Genomic DNA, 25,550 nt, shown 5'->3' on the forward strand with positions numbered 1-25,550 from the left:
TGTTCCAAAAAGCACATCCCCGAACTCTGGTCATGTACTTCCCTATTGGTACAAAATGTATACCCAACTATTCCTCCCCCCAGTCTACGCATCTCTCACTCCCCCCCCCCCCCCGGAAGGGGGGCCCAGGCAGAAACAGAGAATTCTTCGTGAACTTTCTTCCTCCAGCTCTGAGATCCTTATCACCTTGCAGATGCTAATTTGTGGTTTTACAATTCTGTGCATCTTCAGGATGGCGTCCTTGTAGATAGTCTTATGCAGAAAGTTGGAAAGGGTGACCTCCAGCACCCCAGCTGTGCTGGGTTTCCATAACTTGCTTCAGAGACAGGCCAGCCTGGGTAAGAGTTCTGTCTTGGTATCAGGCTCCTACGTCTCTTACTCCCCTGTCATCCTGCAGGGAATGTTGCTTGTTATAAATGTTTTATGGCTTTCCAGGGTGCCTGGCATAGGTGAAGTCTTACAGCGCTAATAACAGCTTAGCAGAACCTTGGAGAAGTATCCTCCCAGCAGGGAATGGAGACAAGAACTTTGCAACAAAGGCCAGCTGGGTTAGCATTTCAAAGGATATATGTGTTCACAGACAGCAAGGTACAGGCTGGGCCAGGCTATGGGAAAATATAGGTCTGTAGTGTCCAGCATACACAAATGAGGCCAATATGTCCAGTTTATCCATCTGTATGTCCAGGTTATCCATCTCACTCTCTATATTTTTACAAAAGATCTTGCTTGTATGTTTTTATGTCATGGGGGAAAAAGAAGCAAACATTGAATACAGGACAAAGTCTGCAGCGGTCAAAACAGCAGTCAGGGAGGCCAAACTTCATATGGAAGAAACTCTAGCGAAGAACATCAAGAAAGGGGACAAATCCTTCTTCAGGTACATCAGCGACAGGAAAAAGAACACAATCGGGATAGTACGCCTTAGAACACCAGACGGGAATTATGTGGAAACTGACTCCGATAAAGCCGAACTACTGAATGATTACTTCTGTTCAGTCCTTACCTGCGAGGCACCAGGGCACGGGCCTCGGCTAAATGCAAAGCAAAGCATGGATGACCCATTTCAGAAGTTTGAGTTCACACCAGCTGATGTTTACAAAGAACTGTCAAGACTCAAGGTGAACAAAGCCATGGGACCGGACAATCTGTACCCAAGAGTGCTCACAGAGCTATGCGATGTTTTGGCGGAACCGTTAGCCATGCTCTTCAATCTCTCCCTAAGTACGGGGAGAGTCCCCCTGGACTGGAAAACTGCCAATGTTGTTCCTCTGCACAAAAAAGGTTGCAGAGCGGAGGCTGTGAATTACAGACCAGTAAGTCTCACATCAGTAGTGTGTAAACTCATGGAAACTCTACTTAAAGGGAAATTAGACACGATATTGGATGAAGGGAATCTGAGGGATCCCTGTCAACATGGATTCACTAGGGGCAGGTCATGCCAATCCAATCTTATCAGCTTCTTTGACTGGGTGACAGGAAAGCTAGACTCAGGAGAGTCTCTGGACATAGTGTACTTGGATTTCAGTAAAGCGTTTGACAGTGTGCCACACCGTAGACTATTAAACAAGATGAAATCGATGGGGTTAGGTGAGAAACTAACGGCATGGGTCAATGATTGGCTGAGTGGAAGACTTCAGAGGGTAGTGGTCAATGGCACCCTCTCTAAGACATCGGAGGTGACTAGCGGAGTGCCGCAGGGCTCAGTCCTGGGACCATCCCTTTTTAACATATTCATAAGGGACTTGACCCAAGGGCTTCAGGGAAAAGTAGCGCTGTTTGCCGATGATGCCAAACTGTGTAATATAGTAGGTGAAAGCGATCTCACGGATGGTATGACGCAGGATATGATCGAGTTGGAAAACTGGTCCTCAACATGGCAGCTGGGCTTCAACGCAAAGAAGTATAAGGTGATGCATCTCGGCAGCAGAAATCCATGCAGAACATACACCTTGAATGGAGAAACACTAGCTACGACTTCAGAAGAACGGGACTTGGGAGTAATCATCAGTGCAGACATGAAGGCTGCCAAACAAGTAGAGAAGGCCTCAACCAAGGCAAGGCGGATGATGGGATGTATCAATAGAAGCTTCGTCAGCCGTAAACCTGAAGTCATAATGCCACTGTACAGAACCATGGTGAGACCTCATCTGGAGTACTGTGTGCAATTCTGGAGGCCACATTACCGTAAAGATGTACTTCGAGCTGAGTCAGTCCAGCGAATGGCCACTAGGATGGTCTCTGGACTCAAGGGTCTCTCATACGAGGAAAGACTGGGCAAGTTGCAGCTCTACTCTCTAGAGGAGCGCAGGGAGAGGGGTGACATGATTGAGACATTTAAGTACGTCACGGGTCGTGTAGAGGTGGAAAACTATATATTCTTTCCTAAGGGACCTTCAGTCACAAGGGGGCACCCGCTCAAACTCAGAGGAGGGAGATTTGGTGGTGACACCAGGAAGTATTTCTTCACAGAAAGGGTGGTGGATCACTGGAACAAACTACCGGTGCAGGTGATCAAGGCCACTAGCGTGCTCGACTTTAAGAATAAATGGGACATCCACGTGGGACTTAGTGGGGTGGGTCAGTAGAGTGGGCAGACTTGATGGACTATAGCCCTTTTCTGCCGTCATCTTTCTATGTTTCTATGTTTCTATGGTCTCTGTTCGAAACACGGTCTCTCCAGAGACTTATGCAGAGGAGCTGTCACTTCCTTTTGTCAGTCCCAAGATGCAGCAAGTTGCTTGATGGAATGCTTCAACTGAAAGATGCCCTCGATGATCTGATAACCAAATGCATGAAGGGGAATCCTTACAGAGGTTCAGGTGAAGAAGGTGGTGACACAGAGTCTAGAGTTTTCTCTTCACATGCGATGGCAAAAGCCACCTACTGCAGCCTTCTGTGTCTTGGGATCCAGCTGGTGGAAGCCCCATTTGAGTCTCTGGAATCGGTGAGATTCAGGCCCCATTAGTTTATCTCCTTTAGGCAAAGAGGCACAGTGCAGACCATGTTTCTCCCAAAATAAGACTGTGTCATATTAAATTTGGGCTCAAAAAACACACTAGGTCTTATTTTTGGGGTATGTACATGATCATCTCTCCCTTCCTGTCCTTCTTCCTTTTTCCTTTCTCTCCCACACATGTGCAGCATCTTTCCTCCCCTCCCTCCCATCCCCGTGCAGCAGAACCCTTGCCCAGCTTCTATCTTTCCCTCCCTCCCCGCTTACACAATTAATATTTCTGCTATCCCTTAATCCTGTCCATATTTAAAATGGGTAAATTTGACAGCGTAGTAAATTAATATGATCAAATATTAGCCATTTTGTGGTGTTGAAGACTTGCATATGGACTCTAGAGAGTTCCTTCGTGAAATGGTGCTGCCTAAGGTACCGTGAGGCTTCCATTAGTGTATCATTCTGCAGACCCTTTTTCCCAAGTCTTCAGGACTAGATTGCCACAAGCCTGAGCTCACTTTAGTTGAATACCATACCATACAGCTTTCTTCTATACTCAGATTCAATGCGGTTCACAATCAGATTGGTTGTGAGAGATGTGGTTCATGATAAGATTTTTGATTAGAGGACTTGAGCACTGGGTAGACTGAATAGCAGACAGCTTCTTCTTTTATTGTGCCAAGCAGGTCTAAGAGCAGGTGTGCATGTCAGAGCTCATAATGTCAGATCCCAGGCTACATCTGTTGCCTATTAATCAGCTTTCACTGAGGAGGTGTTCATCCATCATTGTTTGGACACTAACCCCAGTGAGCATGGTAGGTTTGATTACTCTGCACCACGTTCTCTTAAAGAAGAAAGTAAAAGGGCTTTACACCAGAAAAGGAGATCTTCTACCCAGCTTTTATGGCCTGGCTATGTCCAAGTTTTTATGGGAGAGATATCTTAGCTATGGACTCCCACTTGGTTTTGGCAGCTGACCCTTTTCATCAAGAGAAAAGTGTAAATAGCTCCCTTATGACGCAGGTTCTTACAAGGTAATCAGACACACACCCTTCTGCCTCCCTTTTAGGTTGGAATAGGGGATGGCACTTTCTGGGGTATAATCAATGCGGTTTACATATTATATATAGGTATTGATTGACCTGGGGCCACAGAAGGCTAAGTGACTTGGAGCTGCAGCAAGACTTGAACTAAATTCCCCAGGTTCTCAGGCCGCGGCATTAACCTTTGGGCTACTTCAAGCTTATGTGTAAGATGGAGGGTTCTTACCATGGGAGCAGCTGTACTAAAACTCCTGCGCAGATTCAGAAAAGCCGTCTAGACAGACACTTTCTGCTGTCTACAGAGAGCTCCTTTTCAAGATACGTGAGTTAGTTTTCCCACACAGAGAGCATTCCTTTCATATGCAAATAAAATAAGAAACAACATCAGGTGGTCAAATAAAAACGATTTACACACAGCACAGAAAAAAAATAAAACTCTGTAGCATGATTAGAAGTGTATGTGCGAGGTGGTGGAAACAGACTGCATCTAACTTCAAGAAGGCCTGGGATAGGCACATGGGATCTCTCAGAGAGAGAAAGAGAAAGGTTACTGCGGATGGGCAGACTGGATGGGCCATTTGGCCTTTATCTGCCATCAGGTTTCTATGTTTCTATATTCAAGAGGGCCTGGGATAGGCACGTGGGATCTCTCGGAGAGAGAAGAGAGAATGTTTACTGCGGATGGGCAGACTGGATGGGCCATTTGGCCTTTATCTGCCATCAGGTTTCTATATTCAAGAGGTCCTGGGATAGGCATGTGGGATCTCTCGGAGAGAGAAAGAGAGAATGGGTACTGCGGATGGGCAGACTGGATGGGCCATTTGGCCTTTATCTGCCATCAGGTTTCTATGTTTCTATATTCAAGAGGGCCTGGGATAGGTATGTGGGATCTCTCGGAGAGAGAAAGAGAGAATGCTTACTGCGGATGGGCAGACTGGGTGGGCCATTTGGCCTTTATCTGCCAACAGGTTTCTATATTCAAGAGGGCTTGGGATAGGCACGTGGGATCTCTCAGAGAGAGAAAGAGAGAATGGTTACTGCGGATGGGCAGACTGGATGGGCCATTTGGCCTTTATCTGCCATCAGGTTTCTATGTTTCTATATTCAAGAGGGCCTGGGATAGGCACGTGGGATCTCTCGGAGAGAGAAAGAGAGAAAGGTTACTGCGGATGGGCAGACTGGATGGGCCATTTGGCCTTTATCTGCCATCAGGTTTCTATATTCAAGAGGTCCTGGGATAGGCATGTGGGATCTCTCGGAGAGAGAAAGAGAGAATGGGTACTGCGGATTGGTCAGACTGGATGGGCCATTTGGCCTTTATCTGCCATCAGGTTTCTATGTTTCTATATTCAAGAGGGCCTGGGATAGGCACGTGGGATCTCTCGGAGAGAGAAAGAGAGAATGGTTACTGGGGATGGGCAGACTGGATGGGCCATTTGGCCTTTATCTGCCATCAGGTTTCTATGTTTCTATATTCAAGAGGGCCTGGGATAGGCACGTGGGATCTCTCAGAGAGGAAAGAGAGAATGGTTACTGCGGATGGGCCATTTGGCCTTTATCTGCCGTCATGTTTCTATGAAATTAAAGACTAATGCATGATGACAAATAAAGATCATAGTCTATCTAGATTGCCCATTGTACCAATCATTAAGCCCTACTATCACTTCCTCTCTCGGAGAGATGCTATTTACTTGTCCCAAGCTTTGCTGAGTTTAGATACAGTCATGGTCTCCAGCACCTCGACTGCCCTTTCTATAAAGAAATATTTCCTTAGATTACGCCTGAATTGATCGTCTTTTTCCCTGTGCTCTCTTGTTCCAGAGTTTCCTTTCTATTCAAGCCCCTGCTTTTGTGCATTTATACCACTGAGGAATATTTATTTCTACATGCTTGATAGACTGCCATTGGTAGCAAGTCATGATTTCAAGCCTCTCACCTTTTCCTCTTACCTTGATCATCTCTCTCTTCCCTGTAGTCTCCTCCTCTCTGTCTCCCAGCAGTCTTCCTCTTAAGAACATAAGAACATAAGCAGTGCCTCTGCCGGGTCAGACCAGAGGTCCATCCCGCCCAGCAGTCCGCCCCCGCGGCGGCCCAACAGGTCATGACCTGCCTTAATCACCAGAAGGGGCCCCCTTGCCCCCTAGGTTTCTCATCGAAGTCCTATCTTCCCATCAATGTCCTAACCCTCCAGCCTTGCACCTGCACGACCTGGTGAGCTGTCTATACTTATGCAACACCCCAGCACCTCCCTCAGTACCCCACGATCCCCTTTTCCCTCAGGAATCTGTCCAATCCCTGTTTGAATCCCTGTACTGTACTCTGCCGGATCACTTCCTCCGGTAGCGCATTCCATTTGTCCACGACCCTTTGGGTGAAGAAAAACTTCCTTGCATTTGATTTGAACCTATCTCCCTTCAGTTTCTCTGAGTGCCCCCTCGTACCTGTCGTCCCTTTTAGTCTGAAGAACCTGTCCCTGTCCACCCTCTCTATGCCCCTAAGTATTTTGAAGGTCTCTATCATATCCCCCCTGAGCCTCCTCTTTTCCAGAGAGAAGAGCCCCAGTTTATCCAGCCTCTCAGCATATGGGCAGTTTTCCAGCCCTCTTACCAGTTTCGTTGCCCTTCTTTGGACTCTCTCAAGAACTGCCATGTCCTTCTTGAGGTGCGGCGACCAATATTGAACGCAGTATTCCAGATGTGGGCGCACCATCACTTCTCCCCCCATCACTCTGTCTCTTAAACCTTTCCCTCCCAGTCCAGTCTCTCTTACTGGAAAGAGGTAGTTGCACTCTTCTTATGCTTTTGGCTTGCTCAAACCACTGACTCGACTGCCATGTGGCTAATGATGATCCTTTTGCCGCCGCCACCTCCTCCAATTGACCTTCCTGGGCACTGATGTTGCCTTTAGCCCACAGGGGCAGCTGATGCTTTCATTGCCATGGTAATTGGTGCTTCGAAAAGATGTTGGCCATCTCTGCTAAAACCTTCTGAGCACTTTTATCAGAACTTACAGTAGTCATGGAGTTAAAATGCAATCTTTAACGGAAGCCTTTGTTGTTTTTCTCTGTTTGCTTTTCTTGACGTAGTGCTTACCAGCGAGGGGATAGTGTTCATCTCTGACTTCTCACCTTCCAGGGCTCCTGCAAGTGCTGGCAAGAAAGTGTATGTATCCAGCCCTCACTCCAGCCCAGCACACAGCAAAGTGGCTCCGGCCACAGGAGCCAAGAAAGCACTTCATAAAGTCAAGGTTCTTATCAGTAATGAAAAGCCCAGGTAAAGTATGAGCGGTACAGGTGATATTGCCCAAGATCCCGGGTGGCCTCTCCTGGAGAAGTGATGCTGATATCATGGTTTCTCTCTGTTTTCAGTGCTGAGTCGGTGACGCTGAATGATTGCCTACAACTGTCCTACCTGCCGTCTAAGAAGAACCACATGCTGCTACTGTATTCAAGAGAGATTTTGATCCTTGACCTGGAAGTGAACCAGACAGTGGGTGTGGTGGCCATTGAAAGAACAGGTGTCCCTTTCATCCAGGTGAGAAGCTTTAGTTTCAGAAAGTCATTGGGCTAGATGCACTAAAGATACCGACTCGATCGCTGTTGGCCTATTCTTCAGCAGCGATCGATGCGCTATCAAGTTTGCATGCAAATGCGACTGATCAATCGCTCAGTGACTACTACTATTTATTATTTCTATGGCGCAATACCACAAGCAGTTCAGAGCGGTTTACATAGGAAGAGACTGTACATATACAGTGATGTTATAGAGAATATTGTCAAGTACATTGGTAACAAATTTCAATTACATTAGTGAGCCGAAAGAGGTTAGGTATAACCGGAATATGTCAGAATACAGCAAGTAATGCGGTGATATAGCAAGGTAAGAAGGAGTCAGAGAAATTTATCAAAGAGATGGGTTTTAACTGATTTCCTGAAGAATTGGTAGGAGGGTGTACTTGAAATGAGGGTCGTTAGACAATTATTCCATTTGCCAGCTTGGAATGACAGTGTTCTATCAAGGAATCTCTTGTAGACACAGCCCTTCAGGGAGGGGAAGGCAAATAGATAGGCACTACATGTGCGAGTGATGCCTGGAAACACAAAGTGCCACATGAAAGGCTGCTTAGGAAGCTGTGGAACCACGGGGTGGGAGGGGATGTGCACAGATGGATCGAGAACTGGTTGTCTGGTAGACTGCAGAGGGTCGGAGTAAAGGGACAATACTCTGACTGGCGGGGAGTCACGAGCGGTGTGCCACAGGGATCGGTGCTGGGGCCGTTACTTTTCAACATATTTATCAATGACCTGGAAAAGGAGGCAAAGTGCGAGGTTATAAAATTTGCAGACGATACCAAACTGTGCGGCAGAGTTAGGTCCAGGGAGGAGTGTGAGGACCTGCAAAGGGACCTGGACAAGCTGGAAGACTGGGCAAACAAATGGCAAATGCGCTTTAACGTGGAAAAATGCAAGGTCATGCATATAGGGAAAAAGAACCCGTTGTTCAACTACAAATTGGGAGGGGCATTGTTGGGAGACAGCAGTCTTGAGAGAGACTTGGGTGTGCTGGTGGATGCATCACTGAAGCCATCTGCACAGTGCGCAGCAGCCTCGAAAAAAGCCAACAGGATGCTGGGCATCATAAAGAGGGGCATAACAACCAGGACGCGGGAAGTCATCATGCCATTGTATCGAGCGATGGTGCGTCCGCATCTGGAATACTGCGTTCAATATTGGTCGCCGTACCTCAAGAAGGACATGGCGGTACTTGAGAGAGTCCAAAGGAGAGCAACAAAACTGGTAAGAGGGCTGGAACACTGCCCGTACGCCGAGAGGTTGGATAGGCTGGGGCTCTTCTCTCTGGAAAAAAGGAGGCTCAGGGGAGATATGATAGAGACCTTCAAGATCATGAGGGGCATAGAGAGGGTGGATAGGGACAGATTCTTCAGGCTGAAGGGGTCAAGGGGGCATTCGGAAAAACTGAAGGGAGATAGGTTCAGAACAAATGCAAGGAAGTTTTTTTTCACACAAAGGGTCGTGGACACTTGGAATGCGCTACCGGAGGAAGTGATCAGGCAGAGTACAGTACAAGGATTCAAACAGGGATTGGACGGATTCCTGAGGGATAGGGGGATCGTGGGATACTGAGGGAGGAGCTGGGATGTAACACAAGTATAGGAAGCTAACTAGGTAATAAGTATAGAAATCCAACCAGGTCGTGCATGTGCAAGACCGGAGGGTTAGGACTTCGATGGGAAGATAGGACTCAATGGGAAACCAAGGTGGCAAGTGGGCCCCTTCTGGTGACTCAGACAGGCCGTGACCTGTTCGGGCCGCCGCGGGAGCGGACTGCTGGGCAGGATGGACCTATGGTCTGACCCGGCGGAGGCACTGCTTATGTTCTTATGTAGGTAAATGGGGGATGAACCCGATAAGGTTTTGAAGCAAAGGCAGGCGAACTTAAAGATAACCCTTGCCTCCATTGGCAACCAGTGAAGTTTTCTGTAGAACGGGCTTACACGATCTGACTTTTTGAGACCATAAATGAGACGGACGGAGGTATTCTGGATTCCAAATATATGATATTGCAGTAATCCAAGGTGCTCAAGATTAGAGACTGAACCAACAATCGAAAAGAGGGGAAGTCGAAGTAGTGTTTGATGGTACGGAGTTTCCAGAGGGTGCAAAAGCATTTTTTAACCTGAGCATTGGTATGGTCTTCAAAAGTCAGGCATCGGTCCAGGATGACTCCATGGATTTTAATGGTGGAATTGATTGGGTAAGTTAGCCCGTTTAGGTTCAAAGAGGTATTCGTTAGTTTGTGGTTGGGACTTGCGAGGAAAAGCTTCATTTTTTCTGGGTTTAATTTTAGTTTGAACTGTGTAGTCCATTGTTCTACCATAGTGAGAACAGAGGAGGTGAGTTGTTCAGTTTCTTGTGTCAGTGAGATTATGGGGATGATAATTGTAATGTCATCTGCATATATGTATGATTTCAAGTTTAAATCGGAAAGCATGTGTCCCAGTGATGCCATGTAGATGTTGAACAGAGAGGGGGAGCCCTGAGGAACTCTGCAGGGGTTGCACCAGGAATGGGAAAAGCTTCCATCTCTATGGACCTGGTGGGTGCGATTTTTTAGGAAGCCTGTGAACCAGGTTAGTACTTGTCCCGAAATGCCTATAGATTCGAGGCATCTGATCAGAATGTCATGGTCGACAAGGTCAAAGGCACTGCTTAAGTCAAACTGAAGTACCAGTACGCTTTTTTCCCAGAGAAAACAAATGGAAGAGGTGGTCGGTTGAAGATGCTAAGACAGTTTCCGTACTGTAGTTTGTCAGTTTCAAGTTTTATTAAGGTTTTGATTTGAACGCAATATCAAATAATTCAATGCGTTTAACAATAGTAATTTTGGGGGGACAAATAACAACCATTTAAACAATAAAAACATACAATCTTATCTATAGTTATTTGAAGATACATAAGGAATACAAGGATAAATTACATTTGTTTAAAATAAAATAACCAAAAAGAAAAAACATTTAGGGAAGAACAACATCAGGAGGGATATTAAAAGGTTTTACAGAAACTTGGTCTAAAAGTAACTGGGGGTTTTTTTTTTTGTAAAAGACTTGATCTAAATTGATAATAGAAAATCAAAGAGATTATCTGATCTAGGTTTCATATGCATCTTTATAAAGATAGCTTTTTAGTTTGCTTTTAAATTTTTCTAAGGAAGTTTCAACGCGCAAAAAAATTGGAAGTTTGTTCCAAAGCTGGGGTCCCAAGATAGAGAAAGTTGTGGTTCTTATGGTGCCAATTACTTTCAATGATGGAATGGACAGCAAATACTGATCAGCTGATCTAAGAGATCTAGCTGTGGAATAAGGTATTAAATATCGATATAAAAATAAGGGAGTATTAGTTTTCTGAATTTTAAATGTCAGGGTGGGGTTGGGGAGATTATGGTAGAGGAAATGATAGAGTAAGTATAAGTATCTGACAGCAGTGAGTGGGAGAAGAGTTGAAAGCAGTTTCAAAAAAGTGGGCCTTTAGCTTGGATTTGAATACTGCTAGGGATGGAGCATGACGTATTGATTCAGGCAGCCTGTTCCAGGCATACGGTGCTGCAATAAAGAAGGGACGGAGTCTGGAGTTGGCAGTAGAAGAGAAGGGTACAGATGATAAGAGGGGCTTGCCCGATGAACACAGATCACGGGGGAAGCATGGGGGGAGATAAGTGAGCCATGGAATTGGTGAAATACGTGGATTAAAAACTGGTTGGTGGATAGGAAACAGAGAGTGGGGATAAATGGACAATACTCAGATTGGAAAAGCGTCACCAGTGGAATGCCGCAGGGTTCGGTGCTTAGACCCGTTCTCTTCAACATATTTATAAACGACCTGGAATTTGATACGACGAGCGAGGTGATAACATTTGCGGATGATATTAAGTTATTCAGAGTAGTGAAGACACAGAAGGATTGCGAAGACCTGCAAAGTGACATAAACACGCTCGAGAAATGGGCTGCGACATGGCAAATGAATATGAACCGCAAGGCACAGGCGGAATAGAAATCACTAATGTAATGTTTAACGTGGATAAGTGTAAGGTGATGTATGTCGGTAACAAAAATCTTATACACGAATACAGGATGTCCGGTGCGGTACTCGGAGAGACTCCCCAGGAAAGAGACTTGGGAGTACTGGTCGACAAGTCGATGAAGCCGTCCATGCATTGCATGGCTGCGTCGGCGGCAAAAAGGGTGAACAGAATGCTAGGAATTATTAAGAAGGGAATTGTGAACAGATCGGAGAAGGTTATCATGCCGCTGTACAGGGCCATGGTACGCCCCCACATAGAATACTGCGTCCAGCACTGGTCGTCGTACTTGAAGTAGGACACATTACTACTCGAAAGGGTCCAGAGAAGAGTGACTAAAATGGTTAAGGGGCTGGAGGAGTTATCGTACAGTGAGAGATTAGAGAAACTGGGCCTCTTCTCCCTTGAAAAGAGGAGACTGAGAAGGGACATGATCGAAACATTCAAGATAATGAAGGGAATAGACTTAGTAGATAAAGACAGGTTGTTCACCCTCTCCAAGGTAGAGAGAACGAGAGGGCACTCTCTAAAGTTAAAAGGAGATAGATTCCATACAAACGTCAGGAAGTTCTTCACCCAGAGAGTGGTGGAAAACTGGAACACTCTTCCGGAGGTTGTCATAGGCGAAAACACCCTCCAGGGATTCAAGACAAAGTTAGACAAGTTCCTGGAGAACCAGAACGTACGCAGGTAAGGCTAGACTCAGGGTACTGGTCTTTGACCTAAGGATCACCGCAGGAGCGGACTGCTGGGCACGATGGACCACTGGTCTGACCCAGCAGTGGAAATTCTTATGTTCTTATGTTCAGAGTGAATGCACTTGTAAGTCAGCAAGAGGAGTTTAAACGGTATTCGGAAATGGATGGGGAGCCAATGAAGTTACTTGAGGAGAGGGGTAATGTGAGAATAGTGACTCTTATGGAATATGAGTCGTGCAGCAGAATTTTGAACGGATTGAAGAGGTGAGAGACGGGCGCGCTGGAGGCCTGAGAGAAATACGTTGCAGTAGTCTAAGCTTGAGGTGATGAGAGCGTGGACAAGGATTATGGTAGTGTGTTCAGAGAGAAGAGAACTGATTTTGATAATATTATAGAGGAGGAAGCGACAGGATTTGGCAGTTTGTTGGATCTGAGCAGAGAAGGAGAGAGAGGAGTCAAAGATCACCCCAAGGTTGCGAGCTGATGAGACAGAGAAGAGGATAGTGTTATCCACAGAAATAGAGAATGGCGAGAGGGGGGAGGTGAGCTTAGGCAAAAAAATAAGGAGTTCAGTTTTAACCATATTCATTTTGAGATGGCGGTGAGACATCCAAATAGCAATGTCAGACAGGCAGGCTGAAATTCAGGCCTGAACTCCTGTAGAGAATATGGTGTGGAGAGGTAGATCTGGAAGTCATCAGCATAGAGGTGATATTGAAAACAATGAGAGGAGATCAGTGTATCAAGAAAGCGGGTATATATGGAAAAGAGGAGCGGGCCTAGGACAGAGCCTTGGGGTACGCCAACAGACAGCGGGATGATAGCAGAGGAGGATCCATGGTAACATACGCTGAAGGTACGATAGGAAGAAAACCAGGAGAGAGCAGAACCCTGGAATCCCAGCGAGGGCAACATGTTGAGGAGGAGGTTGTGATTAACAGTGTCGAAGGCAGCAGACAGATCGAGAAGAATGAGGATAGGGTAGAGTCCATTGGATTTCGCCAGGAGCAGGTCATTAGAGACTTTAGCAAGGGCAGTTTCTGTGACTCCATTTACCCATTTCCATCTCAAGAGAACCTCGATGGACACCATTGACCCAATGGTTTCAAGCTTTTCAGGTGACCTCATCACTTTGTCAATCTTTCCAGAGGCCTACTCTTCCACACTCCATCTTATGAGAAAATATTGACAATAGATACTTTCATGTTTGGGTGGGGAACCCACCTCGATGGCCTCCATTCTCAAAGCAGCTGGACTCCTCAAGAAAAATCTCTCCATAACAATCTCGAGCTGTGAGTAATCTGCAATGCTCTCCATACTTTCCAAGATCGCCTTCTCAACCAAGCAGTTCTTATTCAAATACTACGTGAACAAACAAGGAGTGACAGGATCTTGCCCCCTTTGTCAAGAAACAATATAGATCAAGTCCTATGATATTCCTCACAACATATTCCTCAAAGCAGTTTACTTAGCAGGAAAACAAAACATTCTAGCAGACAAACTGAGCAGGTTCCTACACCCTCAGGAATGGTCGCTCAACTCAACCATGTTACACCAAATATTTACCAAATGGGGGACTTTGGAGATAGATCTCTTTGCTTCTCCCCACAATCACAAACTTCCACTTTTTTGTTCTAGAATATACACTTCCAATCACCTGGAGTCAGGTGCCTTTCTCCTAGATTGGGCAGACAAGTTTCTTTATGCTTTCCCTCTAATTGGGAAAACTTTGTGCAAACTCCACCAAGAACTAGCTACCATGATCCTCATAGCACCTTGGTGGCTGCAACAACCATGGTTCCCTCATCTTCTACAACTCTGTGTCTGAGAACCCATCCCACTTCATATCTTTCTGACCTTGATAACTCAGAACAAAGGGTCCTAATAAACAATTTATTTGAGACCAAATTGATTTCCAAAAGGCCATGATACAGGGACAATAAAATATTACATGATCTAGGGTCCCTGCTTAGAGATTACAATGCCAGCATCTATTAGTCTTAGAGATATCTAACTTGTAATCAAACTGGGGTCCAAAATGCTCTATGTAAAAAAAAGAACCAAGTTTGTCTCATAGATGCAGACACTGTACATCTCATTCTCCAAGACCAAATTCGTGGCCATTGAGAAGCAGAAATTTGATGCTTAATCTCAATGCTCCAAATGTCTCTTAAGACCAGTCTTAGGTTTTTTATTCATATATCCAGTTATTAATTTATACCACTGTGCGGTCTGGTGTCCCAAGAAATCCGCCTGAAAGCATAAGAACTCCAGACTATACTGATTATTGAGATTTCTCCATTCAGGGAACCCCTCCTGAATAGCCTGCTTCAGTTGCAACCATCTAAAACTTTGTGATTTATTAAGACCATATTTATGTGATATTTTTGATTGAAATTTTTGTGGGAAGGGTGGGTGGGAGGGAATAAATTTATGTATTTACGATGACAATAGAAAGAAATTCAAGTGATGTGTAAAAGTTTTAAATGATGTAATGTTGTGTACTTGATTTTAAGATGAAAAATGAATAAAGAATTTGGAAAAAAAAAAAGAACAAAGGGTCCTTTCTTCATCCCAATCTGTGTTCTTGATTCTCCCAGCATGGTTTCTTTCTCATAGCGAGTAGATGCATTTACTCTATCTGTACCAGTGTCGGCCATTATTGAAGCTCCTAGGAATCCTTTCACTCAATGTTGTTACTGCTTCAAGTGGATTCATTTCACACTTTGGTATAACCGCCAATCGTTGCATCTGGACACGTATACTCTTATCAGTCCTCAAATATCTCCTACACCTTTCCAGCTCTGGTCTTAAAACCATTTCAGTCAGAGTTCATCTCAGTGCTTCTGATACACTGCTGGATAAAAAGCCCTTATCTGTGCATTTATTTATCTCCAGTTTCATGAAGGTCCTTTTTCATACCAAACCTCTAATCAATCCTAATCCATTCTCTCAGGATTTCCACAGCCGGCATCATGCTTGTTGCAGGTTTTTGGGTCTTTTTGCATCTTGTTAGGTAGAAACTGACGTTTCAGCCATCATGCTGTATTTTTCTTCAGGATATGCTGTGAGGTCTACAGTTTGTCTTTGTAAATAGTTGGCCCACTGACAGGGCAGTCCGTTGCCACCAATTTGACTTTTGGTGGGAAAATCAGTTGGTCTCCTTTTTTTCATAGAATAGAAAAGTCTCTGGTGAGTGTAAAAATGTTCTTCCCATGAAGCTGGGTTATATATTCTCTCAGGATTTCTGCAGCTAATCCAGTTGCTTGGGATCTCAATATTGTACTTTCGACACTGATGAAGCCACCCTTTGATCCACTTGTATCTTCATCTCTCAAACATCTCACTAGGAAAGTAGTATTTTTAGTCTGTATCACTTTGGCATGCCGAATCGGTGAACTGCAAGCTCTTGTGTCAAAACCACCGTGTACGTTTACGACATTCTACCATGATAGGGTGGTTTTCCGCACACATCTATAATTTCTTCCTAAGGTAATTTTGGATTTTAATCTAAACCAGTCTATAGTTCTCCCTGGTTTTTTTGCAAGACCAGATTCTCACCCTGGTGAAGCTGCATTTCACACATTGGCAAAGAAGCTCTTGCTTATTATTTGGACCAAATCTCAAAGAACTTCCACTCAACTGTTCCTCTCATTCGATCGAAACAAGAGAACCATCTCTACATGGCTCGCGGACTGCATCTCCTTCTGCTATGCTTGGGCTGGGTTAGAACAATGGTGACTTTAGTAGTTTGTTGGAGAGTGAATATCACTTATCCAGGTAGTCGCCCCCCTGTTCTTAGTAGGGGAATTGTCACTGAGTTGCTAAGAGAGAGAGGAGAAACACACCAGGCACACACAACTAGAATCATATAATATACAGTAACTGAAGCTTCAGGGAGATTTCTGTCTGATGCTTAAAGCATCATCGTCGAGAAATGACTCCCCAAAGCATACAGCACTGACTCCTTTTATTGAAAATTTTGGAGGCAAAATAGCAAGCAAAGGTCAAACTATTGGTATTGATTACATATGTCACAAGATGCAAGCCATAGGTTATATGGTCAGTGGACAAAAGATACATTACACACGTCATAAATCATAAAGTCATAAACCCCTTTATCTTCAAGAAAGGATGTTTTCTAGGGCAGAGTGCAAACTTTCTACTATAGCAAGTCTTAGCTGATATATCAGAGCAATATTCTTTATACCTATATTTCACTATATAGGTTTTCAGCCGGGGGGGGGAGGGGGGAAATCCTCCCATAGGCGACATCAGTAAAGCAGTCACTTGGTCCTCAGCTCATACCTTCATACACTACTGTTTGGAGAACCACTCCAGACGAGATAGTCATTTCAGTCAAGCAGTTTTACAAAATTTATTCTGTACTTAGATGCCAACTTGGAGTCCCACATGGGAGAATATGCTGCCTGCTTGCCCTAGGGTAAAGCCCAGTTACTTTCCTGTAACAGGTGTTATCGAGGGGAAGCAGGCAGATATTCTCACAACCCTCCCACCTCCCCTAGTTGGCTCCTTAGCGTTTTTCCTGAACTGATGGTCCTGCGAGCTGACCAAACTTTGAGTATCCCCATGTCTTGGTCATTTTTAATGGCGTATAAAATTGATTCACTTGGGATTTTGTAGATTTCAATCATATCTCCTCTCAGTCATCTCTTTTCTAAGCTTAAAAGCCGCAACCTCTTTAGTCTTTCCTCATACGGCGCAGTGGTTGGAGCTACAGCCTCAGCACCCTGGGGCATTTTGGCAGTTGTTTTTTTCCCCAGTTTTTTAGACGTATGAGATTTTTCTTGAACGTCTTCCTTATCTTCTGAATAATCAAACTCTAGCCTGATGGCCTGACCTTTGACCGATATGTTGTCTGGACCCTCTGTGTCTGGAGGGATCACCTCCAGTACCTCAGCCGCTGGTGGAGGAGACACATTTCTCCGAGTTGTCAGCGGTGACGTGTGCCTTATGCTGTCTGTCTCACTAACTGGAGGGTGTGGTGAGTGGGAAGAGAGGGATGGAGAAGGCTCTACAGACAGCTTGGAGTTGCTTTCTGGAATCTCTAAAACATCTGTACATGTGGGTTTTGTCAAACCCCATGCTGCTCCTTGTGACCCTGGGTAAGTCACTTAATCCTCCATAGCCCCAGGTACGTTAGATAGATTGTGATCCCACTGGGACAGATAGGGAAAATGCTTGAGTACCTGATTGTAAAACCGCTTAGATAACCTTGATAGGCGGTATATAAATCTTGAAACTTGATTTATTATCTTGGTCACTCTTCTTTGAACCTTTCTAATTCTGCATGGTAGCATGGAATGTTGCTATTCCTTGGGTTTTAGCCAGGTATCAGTGACCTGGATTGGCCACCGTGGGCTTGATGAACCATTGGTCTGACCCAGTAAGGCTATTCTTATGTTCTTTTTGAGATACGGTGACCAGAATTGAATGCAATACTCAATGTATCGCCATGGAGTGATACAGAGACATTATAACACTAGAACATTCTTAGTCTTATTTACCATCCCTTTTGTAATAATTCATAGCATCTTAGCCGCTGCAGATTGGGAAGAAATTTCAGCAGATTGTCTACAATGACACCCAGATCTTTTTTCTTAGGCACTGACCCCCCCCCCCCCCCAGGTAGACCTTAACATCTGGTAACTATGATTTGGGTTATTCTTCCCAATTTGCACCACTTTACAATTGTGCACGGTTAATGTCATCTGCCATTTGGACACCTGTCTTCCAACTTCCTAAGATCTTCCTGCAATTTTCACAGTCTGCACAGTAATATGAATTTGTTCTGGGCCCAGGACTTGCTTTCTTCTCTGATATGAGAATGTGGAAGGGTCCAAGATGATGGGAGCAGTATTTTGCTGCTTGAGCAGGGAACAGGTGCCAAGCTGGATATTTGAGTGGACGGCGGGTGCCTAGGGAGCAGAAACCTCGGCATCATCCTTCTTCATTGGAAACGGCTGGCTGCAAACAACATTTTAAGCAGTTCCCTCAGCTGCTAGAGTGCCTAGGAAATCGTTTTGAAGCACCTGTTCCTTTGTAGTGTACTGGAGCACTGGGTCTGTGCTTTTATGTTCTTGCAAGGATTTATTTCCAGCTGTGGCTAAGTGTGACCAATGAAGGCTTTCTTTGGCTCCTAGGGCCAAATTGATTTCATAAATCCTCCACAAACCCCAAAGTAGAACTCTGACCCTGCAATGTTTCCTTGCCTCTGTGTAAAAGGGAGCTGGTATAAAGTGCAGTGAATTGCAATTTCATGTCTATTTTGTGGCATAGGTGCAAAACCCCCTGTTTATGCTTCTGGGGCTGTGGAATATATCCTCATTAAGTCTCCAGCTGGCCATGTTTCTCTGCCTCTGTTTGGCAGATTGTAGGATTTCAGTCCTGTCTGTAAAGAGCAGACAACTATGGCCTAGTGCCAGCTGCATACAACTGCCATGCTAAGTCAGACCAGTGAGCAGTTTGGATTGCAAATGCCCCAAAGTAGATAAACAATGGCTCTTCCAATCCCACTGTGGTGGTCACTGTGACCACATCCTCTGGCAACTATGCACTGTATTGAAAAGAGAACTTTCCACTATTTGTTTTCAATGCCGTCAGAATAGCCCACTAGTTAGAGAAGTGTGCTGTGAATCCTGCTTCTCCCTTGCAAACCGGGCATGTAGTTTCATATTCAATTGCCTCTGGTGTAAACAAATTGCTATCCTTGTAACTTGCCTTGAACTCGGATTTAGACAGGCTCTTTTGTTCCTCAGGTGATCCCCTGCTTTCAGCGTGATGCCCTTTTCTGTCTGCACGAGAATGGCTGCATCACATTCAGAGTCTGTAGGTCCAGTGGCACCGTGCTAGGGGCACCCAACGAAGAGCCAGGTAAGAAAATTTGCCCAAATACTATTCTGTCTGGTTTATGGTGGGGAGTGAAGAGGCCCTGGACAGCTTTGATAGTGAAACGCTGGCCATCGTCAGTGTGTCTGATGTCCTGCACAGATAGTGGTTTTGTTTCTTACTTTAAATTATTGTATTCAGTACTAGTTGAGGGGATTGGTTTTTTGGGGGTTTTTTTTAATGCCGATGAGGTGGTTTCACTCATAACATTCCACAACCTAGTTTCTGGAAGGAGTGGATGGGTTCTCTGACCTTTTTCCCCCTCATTTAAAAGTGTTGTGAATTTGCCGGTCCTTTATCTCAATATGACCTTTCTTGCCTAGTGGGTGAGTAGTTTGTTTTGCTTCAGATTATAACAATGATGGGGACAAAAGGGAAAGCAGTGTGTTCCATATACACTTTTTTGAGAAAAAGGCTAAAAACCAAGTCTGACACTGAAGCATCGCTCCCTGTGAGCTGTGCTACTTCTCTGCCCAACGCAGTCCCATAGGATGCTACTTTTGGCAAAGAAAGTGCTCGTTTGCATAATCTTTCATTCTGTTTGCTATCTTGTAGATCCAGACCCCATTCATGAGGTGACCTATGACCTTCGGTGCCAGTGTGATGCAATAAGGGTGACAAAGACAGTACGTCCATTCAGCATGACGGTCCATCCAGGCAATGAGAATTCAGTTGCATTAATTGTTAGCGACGGCAGAGTCATGGTTTGGGAACTGAAGTCAAGCATCCTAAATCGGAGCCTGCGTGCTGGGTAATGACATCGGTCACTTTTGGCCTCACCGTCTCTTCTATGAATTTTGCTAATGAATTTGATTTTGGGCACAGAATGAAAAAGAAGGGAATTTAAAATGGCCTATCTGCTTCTCTTGGCTTCTGGTTCAAAACAGAGCCACCCTAAATCTTCATGCGCAGCCACCTGGGCTTTGCCTCCTTTTCAGTCCTGCCCCTTCTAGAACCTGGGCACAAGCAGGGCAATGGGCATCCCTGTGTACTGTAGCTCTGAGAATTGTTTACATAGCAGTAGTGGATAGATGGGCCCTGACTGCAAATTATCCGAAACTGTGGCTGCAAATCTTCCTTACTTGGTAGGTTGTGCTGGTTCAGGGCTAAACTGAAGCCCCTTATCTTGGTTTTTCATATCAAGAAAACTATCTTTTGCTTTGGCTGAACTGCTTAGGCCTGTCGCTTCTATCTCTACAACATCACCAAAATTCACCCCTTTCTCTCTGAGCACACTGCCAGGACCCTTCTCCTCACATGCGTAGTTTACTGCAATCTTCTACTAACTGGTCTCCCCCTGCAATCGGTTTAAAACTCTGCTGCACGACTCATCCTCTACCAACCTCACTACGCTCATGTCACCCCTCTCCCTAAATCTTAGCTCACTGGCTCCCTATTCGCCATTGCAACCAGTACAGCTCCTATTGCAAGTGCTGCCCCTCAATATCTCTCCTCGCTTCTCTCTCCTTATACACCTCCCAGAGGACTCCGTTCCTCAGATCGGCCGCTCTTAGCTGTACCCTTCTCCTCTACTGCCAATTCCAGACTTCAATCCTTTTATCTAACTGCTACTACTACTTCTTCTATTTAGCATTTCTATAGTGCTGAAAAGCATACGCAGCGCTGTACATTTAATATTCAATAGATGGTCCCTGTTCAGAAGAGTTTAGAACATAAGAATTGCTGCTGCTGGATCAAACCAGTGGTCCATCATGCCCAGCAGTCCGCTCCCGCGGTGGCCCATAGGTCAAAGACCAGTGCCCTAACTGATACCAGCCCTACCTGTGTATGTTCCTTCTGGATTCAGTACACTAGAAGTTTAATCCCTTTCCGCAATCCGGGAGTTGCAGAAATCCAACACTTTTCTGAGTTAGAGCCTCCTGCAGTTTCAGTTTCTGCAAGCCATCTGTGTAGAAGTCTTCTGCTTTGCTTCTTTTTTGGTGGCTTAAGTGCCTTGAGACCCCTTTACGGTGGTCCTCTGTCGGTGGAAAGGACGCACTCCCATGGAGCCGGACTGTTGCTTCACTGAGAAAATTCAGTGGTTATGTGGAGCCATCCTGCTCTGTGCCACCCTTCCTGGACTTTGCGTTCATTCCCCTGGGAGCTCACTTGCCCTCTGACCTGGTCAGGGGTTTAAGCGCAGCCTGTATGTATCCTGAGTAAAAACCTCCTGGTTTCAGGGCATAGGCTGTATTTCCCGTCCCCCGGTGCGTGGTGAGGATCTGGGTGTGTATGTGTTAACACGGTATCTGGCCGACTGGCAGTCTGAAGATCTTCAAGTCTGGTCACTTTGGAACTGTTCTGAGGCAAAAAAATCAATTTCCTCCATTCAGCTGCAGTGTACAGAGCTGACAGGCAGGCACTTCAGAGACTGTAAATACACCTCCATTATTTCCTATGGGAACTTTGGGGGTGGTCTGTGAAACTCAAACTCATTTTTGAGAGTTTCTGAGGGTAGGGTTCAGATCTCCCACTTCTCCAAACCCCAAATCACTATTTTTTATTTTAAAATTTTGTTTATTTTTGCCGTTTTTGGCGTAAATTCGTTGGCGGCAGCCATCTTGGATTTTTAAAGATTTTTTTTTTTTTCCCCAAATTTTTATTTCTGCCTCAAAACCCCTCAATTTGATTAAAAATCATTTGGGATGGACTCTTCAACCCCTAATCTGTCAAATGTGTGCATTGATTGTGCCGATCTGGCATTGGATCAGCGACCGTGTACAGGGTGCTGCAACATGCTGGGGGAGAGGACGAGAGCTTCAGGCTTCACATCCTTCAGGTCCTCCAGGAGTCTTAGGTCTGTGATTTTGGGAAAAAATCATGCCCAGAGACCATTCTGGAATTTGGCACCAAATGCTGGCGTTACGAGTCTGGGGACTCTATTGGCATGGTGTGGGCACCTCAGCAAGGCCCTCCAATAGACTGATGCCGCTTTTGGGATGTCGGTGTTGCAGGCAAGGTCTTCTGTCCCTTCCTAGACGCTGTTAGAAATAACAAAATCTGAAAAAGGGAGTAGTGGTAAAGCTTTAAGCAAAAAACAAAATAATTATGAAAAACACACTACTTTTTTTTTTTAATTTCTTTATTCAGTTTTGCATATTACAACAAGTGTATCAGAAAAATTCATATAATCTTATAAATACACACTTGATTTTCTTCATGAACACACTACTAATAAGTATTGGAGGTGACTGCCACAATCATTCAAATAAAAACTCAAATCATAAAAAAAATAAAGAAATTGTGGAGAAAAACAAACCTCAATGCAGTGGTTCCCAGGCCGCAGGTACCCAAAGGAGCCTGTATTATTGCTGGAATGAAAAAACTCCACATAAAAATTTAAGAATAACCTTAATGAGGCAGACCAATGGTCCATCAAGCCCAATAGCCTGTTCTCATGGTGGCCAGTCCAGGTCCTAGTACCTGGCCAGAACCCAAAGAGTAGCAACATTCCATACAGAATGATTAAAGATTAGCAAGATTCTGGAACCCAAAATAGGAGCAACATATCATGCAGAATCCCCAAAGAGTAGCAAGATTCCATGCAAGCAGTGGCTTCCCCCATGTCTTTCTCAATAACAGACTATGGACTTTTCCTCCAGGAACTTGTCCAAATGCGTTCCAGAGTTTAACTATTCTCTGCCACTTGGACACCCAGTCTTCCACAATATAAATATAACTCAATCGTGCATACTGATATTCATTAGATTATTCCTTATTATAAGTTTGTTGAAATCCATTCTCCACACCAATAAACTTCAAAGTGAAAGCTACAATTGTGGAAAAAATAGTTATTTAAGAAAATGCTGTAGTTGGCATGAAACACATACTGACAATTTTGTCAAAATCTTGATGAAGACACTGTCCAGAAATGAATGAGTCCAAATAGCACTTATCTCAAATAACTGGAACAGGTCTTCTAGGACATCCTTTTTGACCTGTAGGCCATAATAGGTTCTTAAATTTGACAGGGGGGGGATCTGATGCTGCAGGAGAAAACAGACTCCCATGGCTGTCAGCTGCTGAATCCTTTTTGCGCATTGTGCCTCCATCCTATGTGCTTGGTGCCCATTCCTATGTCTTTAATGCCCCTGTGCCTCCTTCCTATGCCCCCAGTGCCTCCTTCCTGTGCCCTTAGTGCCCCAGTGCCTCCTTCCTATGCCCCTGGTGCCTCCTTCCTATGCCCCCAGTGCCTCCTTCCTATGCCCCCGGTGCCTCCTTCCTATGTCCTTAGTGCCCTAGCGCCTCCTTCCTATGCCCCCGGTTCCCCTTCCTATGTCCTTAGTACCCCAGTGCCTTCTTCCTATGCCCCCGGTGCCTCCTTCCTATGTCCTTAGTGCCCTAGCGCCTCCTTCCTATGTCCTTAGTGCCCCAATGCCTCCTTTCTATGTCCTTAGTGCCCCTTCCTATGTCCTTAGTGCCCCAGTGCCTCCTTTCTATGTCCTTAGTGCCCCTTCCTATGTCCTTAGTGCCCCAGTGCCTCCTTTCTATGTCCTTAGTGCCCCAGTGCCTGCTTTCTATGCCCCCAGTGCTCCAGTGCCTCCTTCCCATCCGTTGCCTCCTTCCTATGTCCTTAGTGCCCCTTCCTATGTCTTTAGTGCCCCAATGCCTCCTTCCTATGTCCTTAATGCCCCACTGCCTCCTTCCTATGCCCCCAGTGCACCCTTCCTCCTTCCCTCCCCCCCCCAAGCCAACCTGCACCAGCTGCATTTAATTACTTCCCGCCATCCCCCGAAGCCTGCCTGCCCCTAAGCTGACCCTCTGCCAATTCTTCCTACCCCCTTCTGGTCCGCTTGCTCCCTGCCCGTCCGTCCACTCACCACCACTGCTGCTCGCCCACTATATTTACTTACAGCCGCGCTGGTGCCTCAACCTAGGGAAGGGCCAGGCGCGTACCCACAAGCCTTCTCCCGACATCAATTCTGACGTAGGAAAGAAGGTCTGGGCCAGCCAATCCCAGACCTCTCCAACATCAGAATTGACGTCGGGAGAAGGCTTGTGAATATGCGCCTGGTCCTTTCCTTCCTTTCATTGCGGCCCCAGCAGGGCTGTAAGTAAATATAGCGGGCACAGGTTACTAAATGCATCTCTCTCCCCAGTGAAGGCGGTGGACAAAAGCAAAGTGGCCCAAATCACAGTTACCAGATGTTAGGGTCCACCTTGGGGGTTAGCGCCCAAGAAAAAGATCTGGGTGTCATTGTAGACAATACGATGAAACCTTCTGCCCAATGTGTGGCGATGGCCAAAAAAGCAAACAAGATTCTAGGAATTATTACAAAAGGGATGGTTAACAAGTCTAAGAATTGTCCAATTGCTTTCGCCCACTACTTACAAGGAATTCAGGAAGCACCTAAAAACATACATGTTCCTGAAATACCTAGACAGCTGACCTGTTCCCCTCTCTCTCCTCCATAACGGTCCTCCTGACCTCTTACTCACTTCTTCTTTCCCCACTTGTCCAACTATTCTGTACCTTTTTAATCTTTTGTAAACCGCATAGAACTTCACGGTATTGCGGTATATAAACTGTTGTTATTATTATTATTATTATTATTATAATGCCTCTGTATCGCTCCATGCTGCAACCTCATCTGGAGTATTGCGTTCAATTCTGGTCTCCTTATCTCAAGAAAGATATAGTGTCGCTAGAAAAGGTTCAAAGAAGAGCGACCAAAATGGTAAAGTGGATGGAACTCCTCTTGTATGAGGAAAGACTAAAATGGTTAGGGCTCTTCAGCTTGGAAAAGAGATGGCTGAGGGGAGATATGATTGAAGTCTACAAAATCCTGAGTGGAGTAGAACGGGTTCAAGTGGATCGATTTTTCATTCCATCAAAAATTACAAAGACTAGGGGACACTCAATGAAGTTAGAGGCAAATACTTTTAAAGCCAAGAGGAGAAAATATTTTTTCTATCCGAGAATAATTAGGCTCTGGAATGCGTTGCCAGATGTTGTAAGAGCAGATAGCGTAGCTGGTTTTAAGAAAGTTTTGTAATTTCCTGGAGGAAAAGTCCTTAGTCTGTTATTGAAACATACATGAGGGAAGCCACTGCTTGCTCTGGATCAGTAGCATGGAATTTTGCTACTCTTTGGGCTTTTGCTAGGTACTAGTGACCTGGATTGGCCACAGTGTGGACGGGCTATTGGGCTAGATGGACCATTTGTCTGACTCAGTAAGGCTAATGTTCTTATGAAGGATGTCTAAGACACCAATATAGATTTTGTACTCAACAGCTTTTCGACTCCGCAAACTCTGGTTTGAAAGAGGCTGCATCATCGTCTTTTGTTGCCAGAACCCATCACTCTAAGCTTTGTCACAGTCCTAACTCTTTCATGGATAAGGATCTTCCATTTTTG

General features: G+C 45.2%; 1 protein-coding gene across 4 annotated transcripts in view; it reads left to right on the forward strand.

Moving 5' to 3' along the window:
• Window positions 1–25,550, forward strand: part of WDR11 (WD repeat domain 11) — a 196,020-nt gene that overhangs the window by 41,456 nt on the left and 129,014 nt on the right. For all 4 annotated transcript variants that reach the window (XM_033941237.1, XM_033941239.1, XM_033941238.1 and 1 more), the window contains exons 5-8: window positions 7,076–7,262; window positions 7,358–7,523; window positions 19,063–19,177; window positions 19,748–19,943. In XM_033941237.1, the coding sequence (XP_033797128.1) occupies window positions 7,076–7,262; window positions 7,358–7,523; window positions 19,063–19,177; window positions 19,748–19,943 (664 nt within the window). The remainder of the gene's footprint in view (window positions 1–7,075; window positions 7,263–7,357; window positions 7,524–19,062; window positions 19,178–19,747; window positions 19,944–25,550) is intronic.

Source organism: Geotrypetes seraphini, chromosome 4, assembly GCF_902459505.1.
Source record: "Geotrypetes seraphini chromosome 4, aGeoSer1.1, whole genome shotgun sequence".
In the NCBI taxonomy this organism is placed as follows: domain Eukaryota; kingdom Metazoa; phylum Chordata; class Amphibia; order Gymnophiona; family Dermophiidae; genus Geotrypetes; species Geotrypetes seraphini.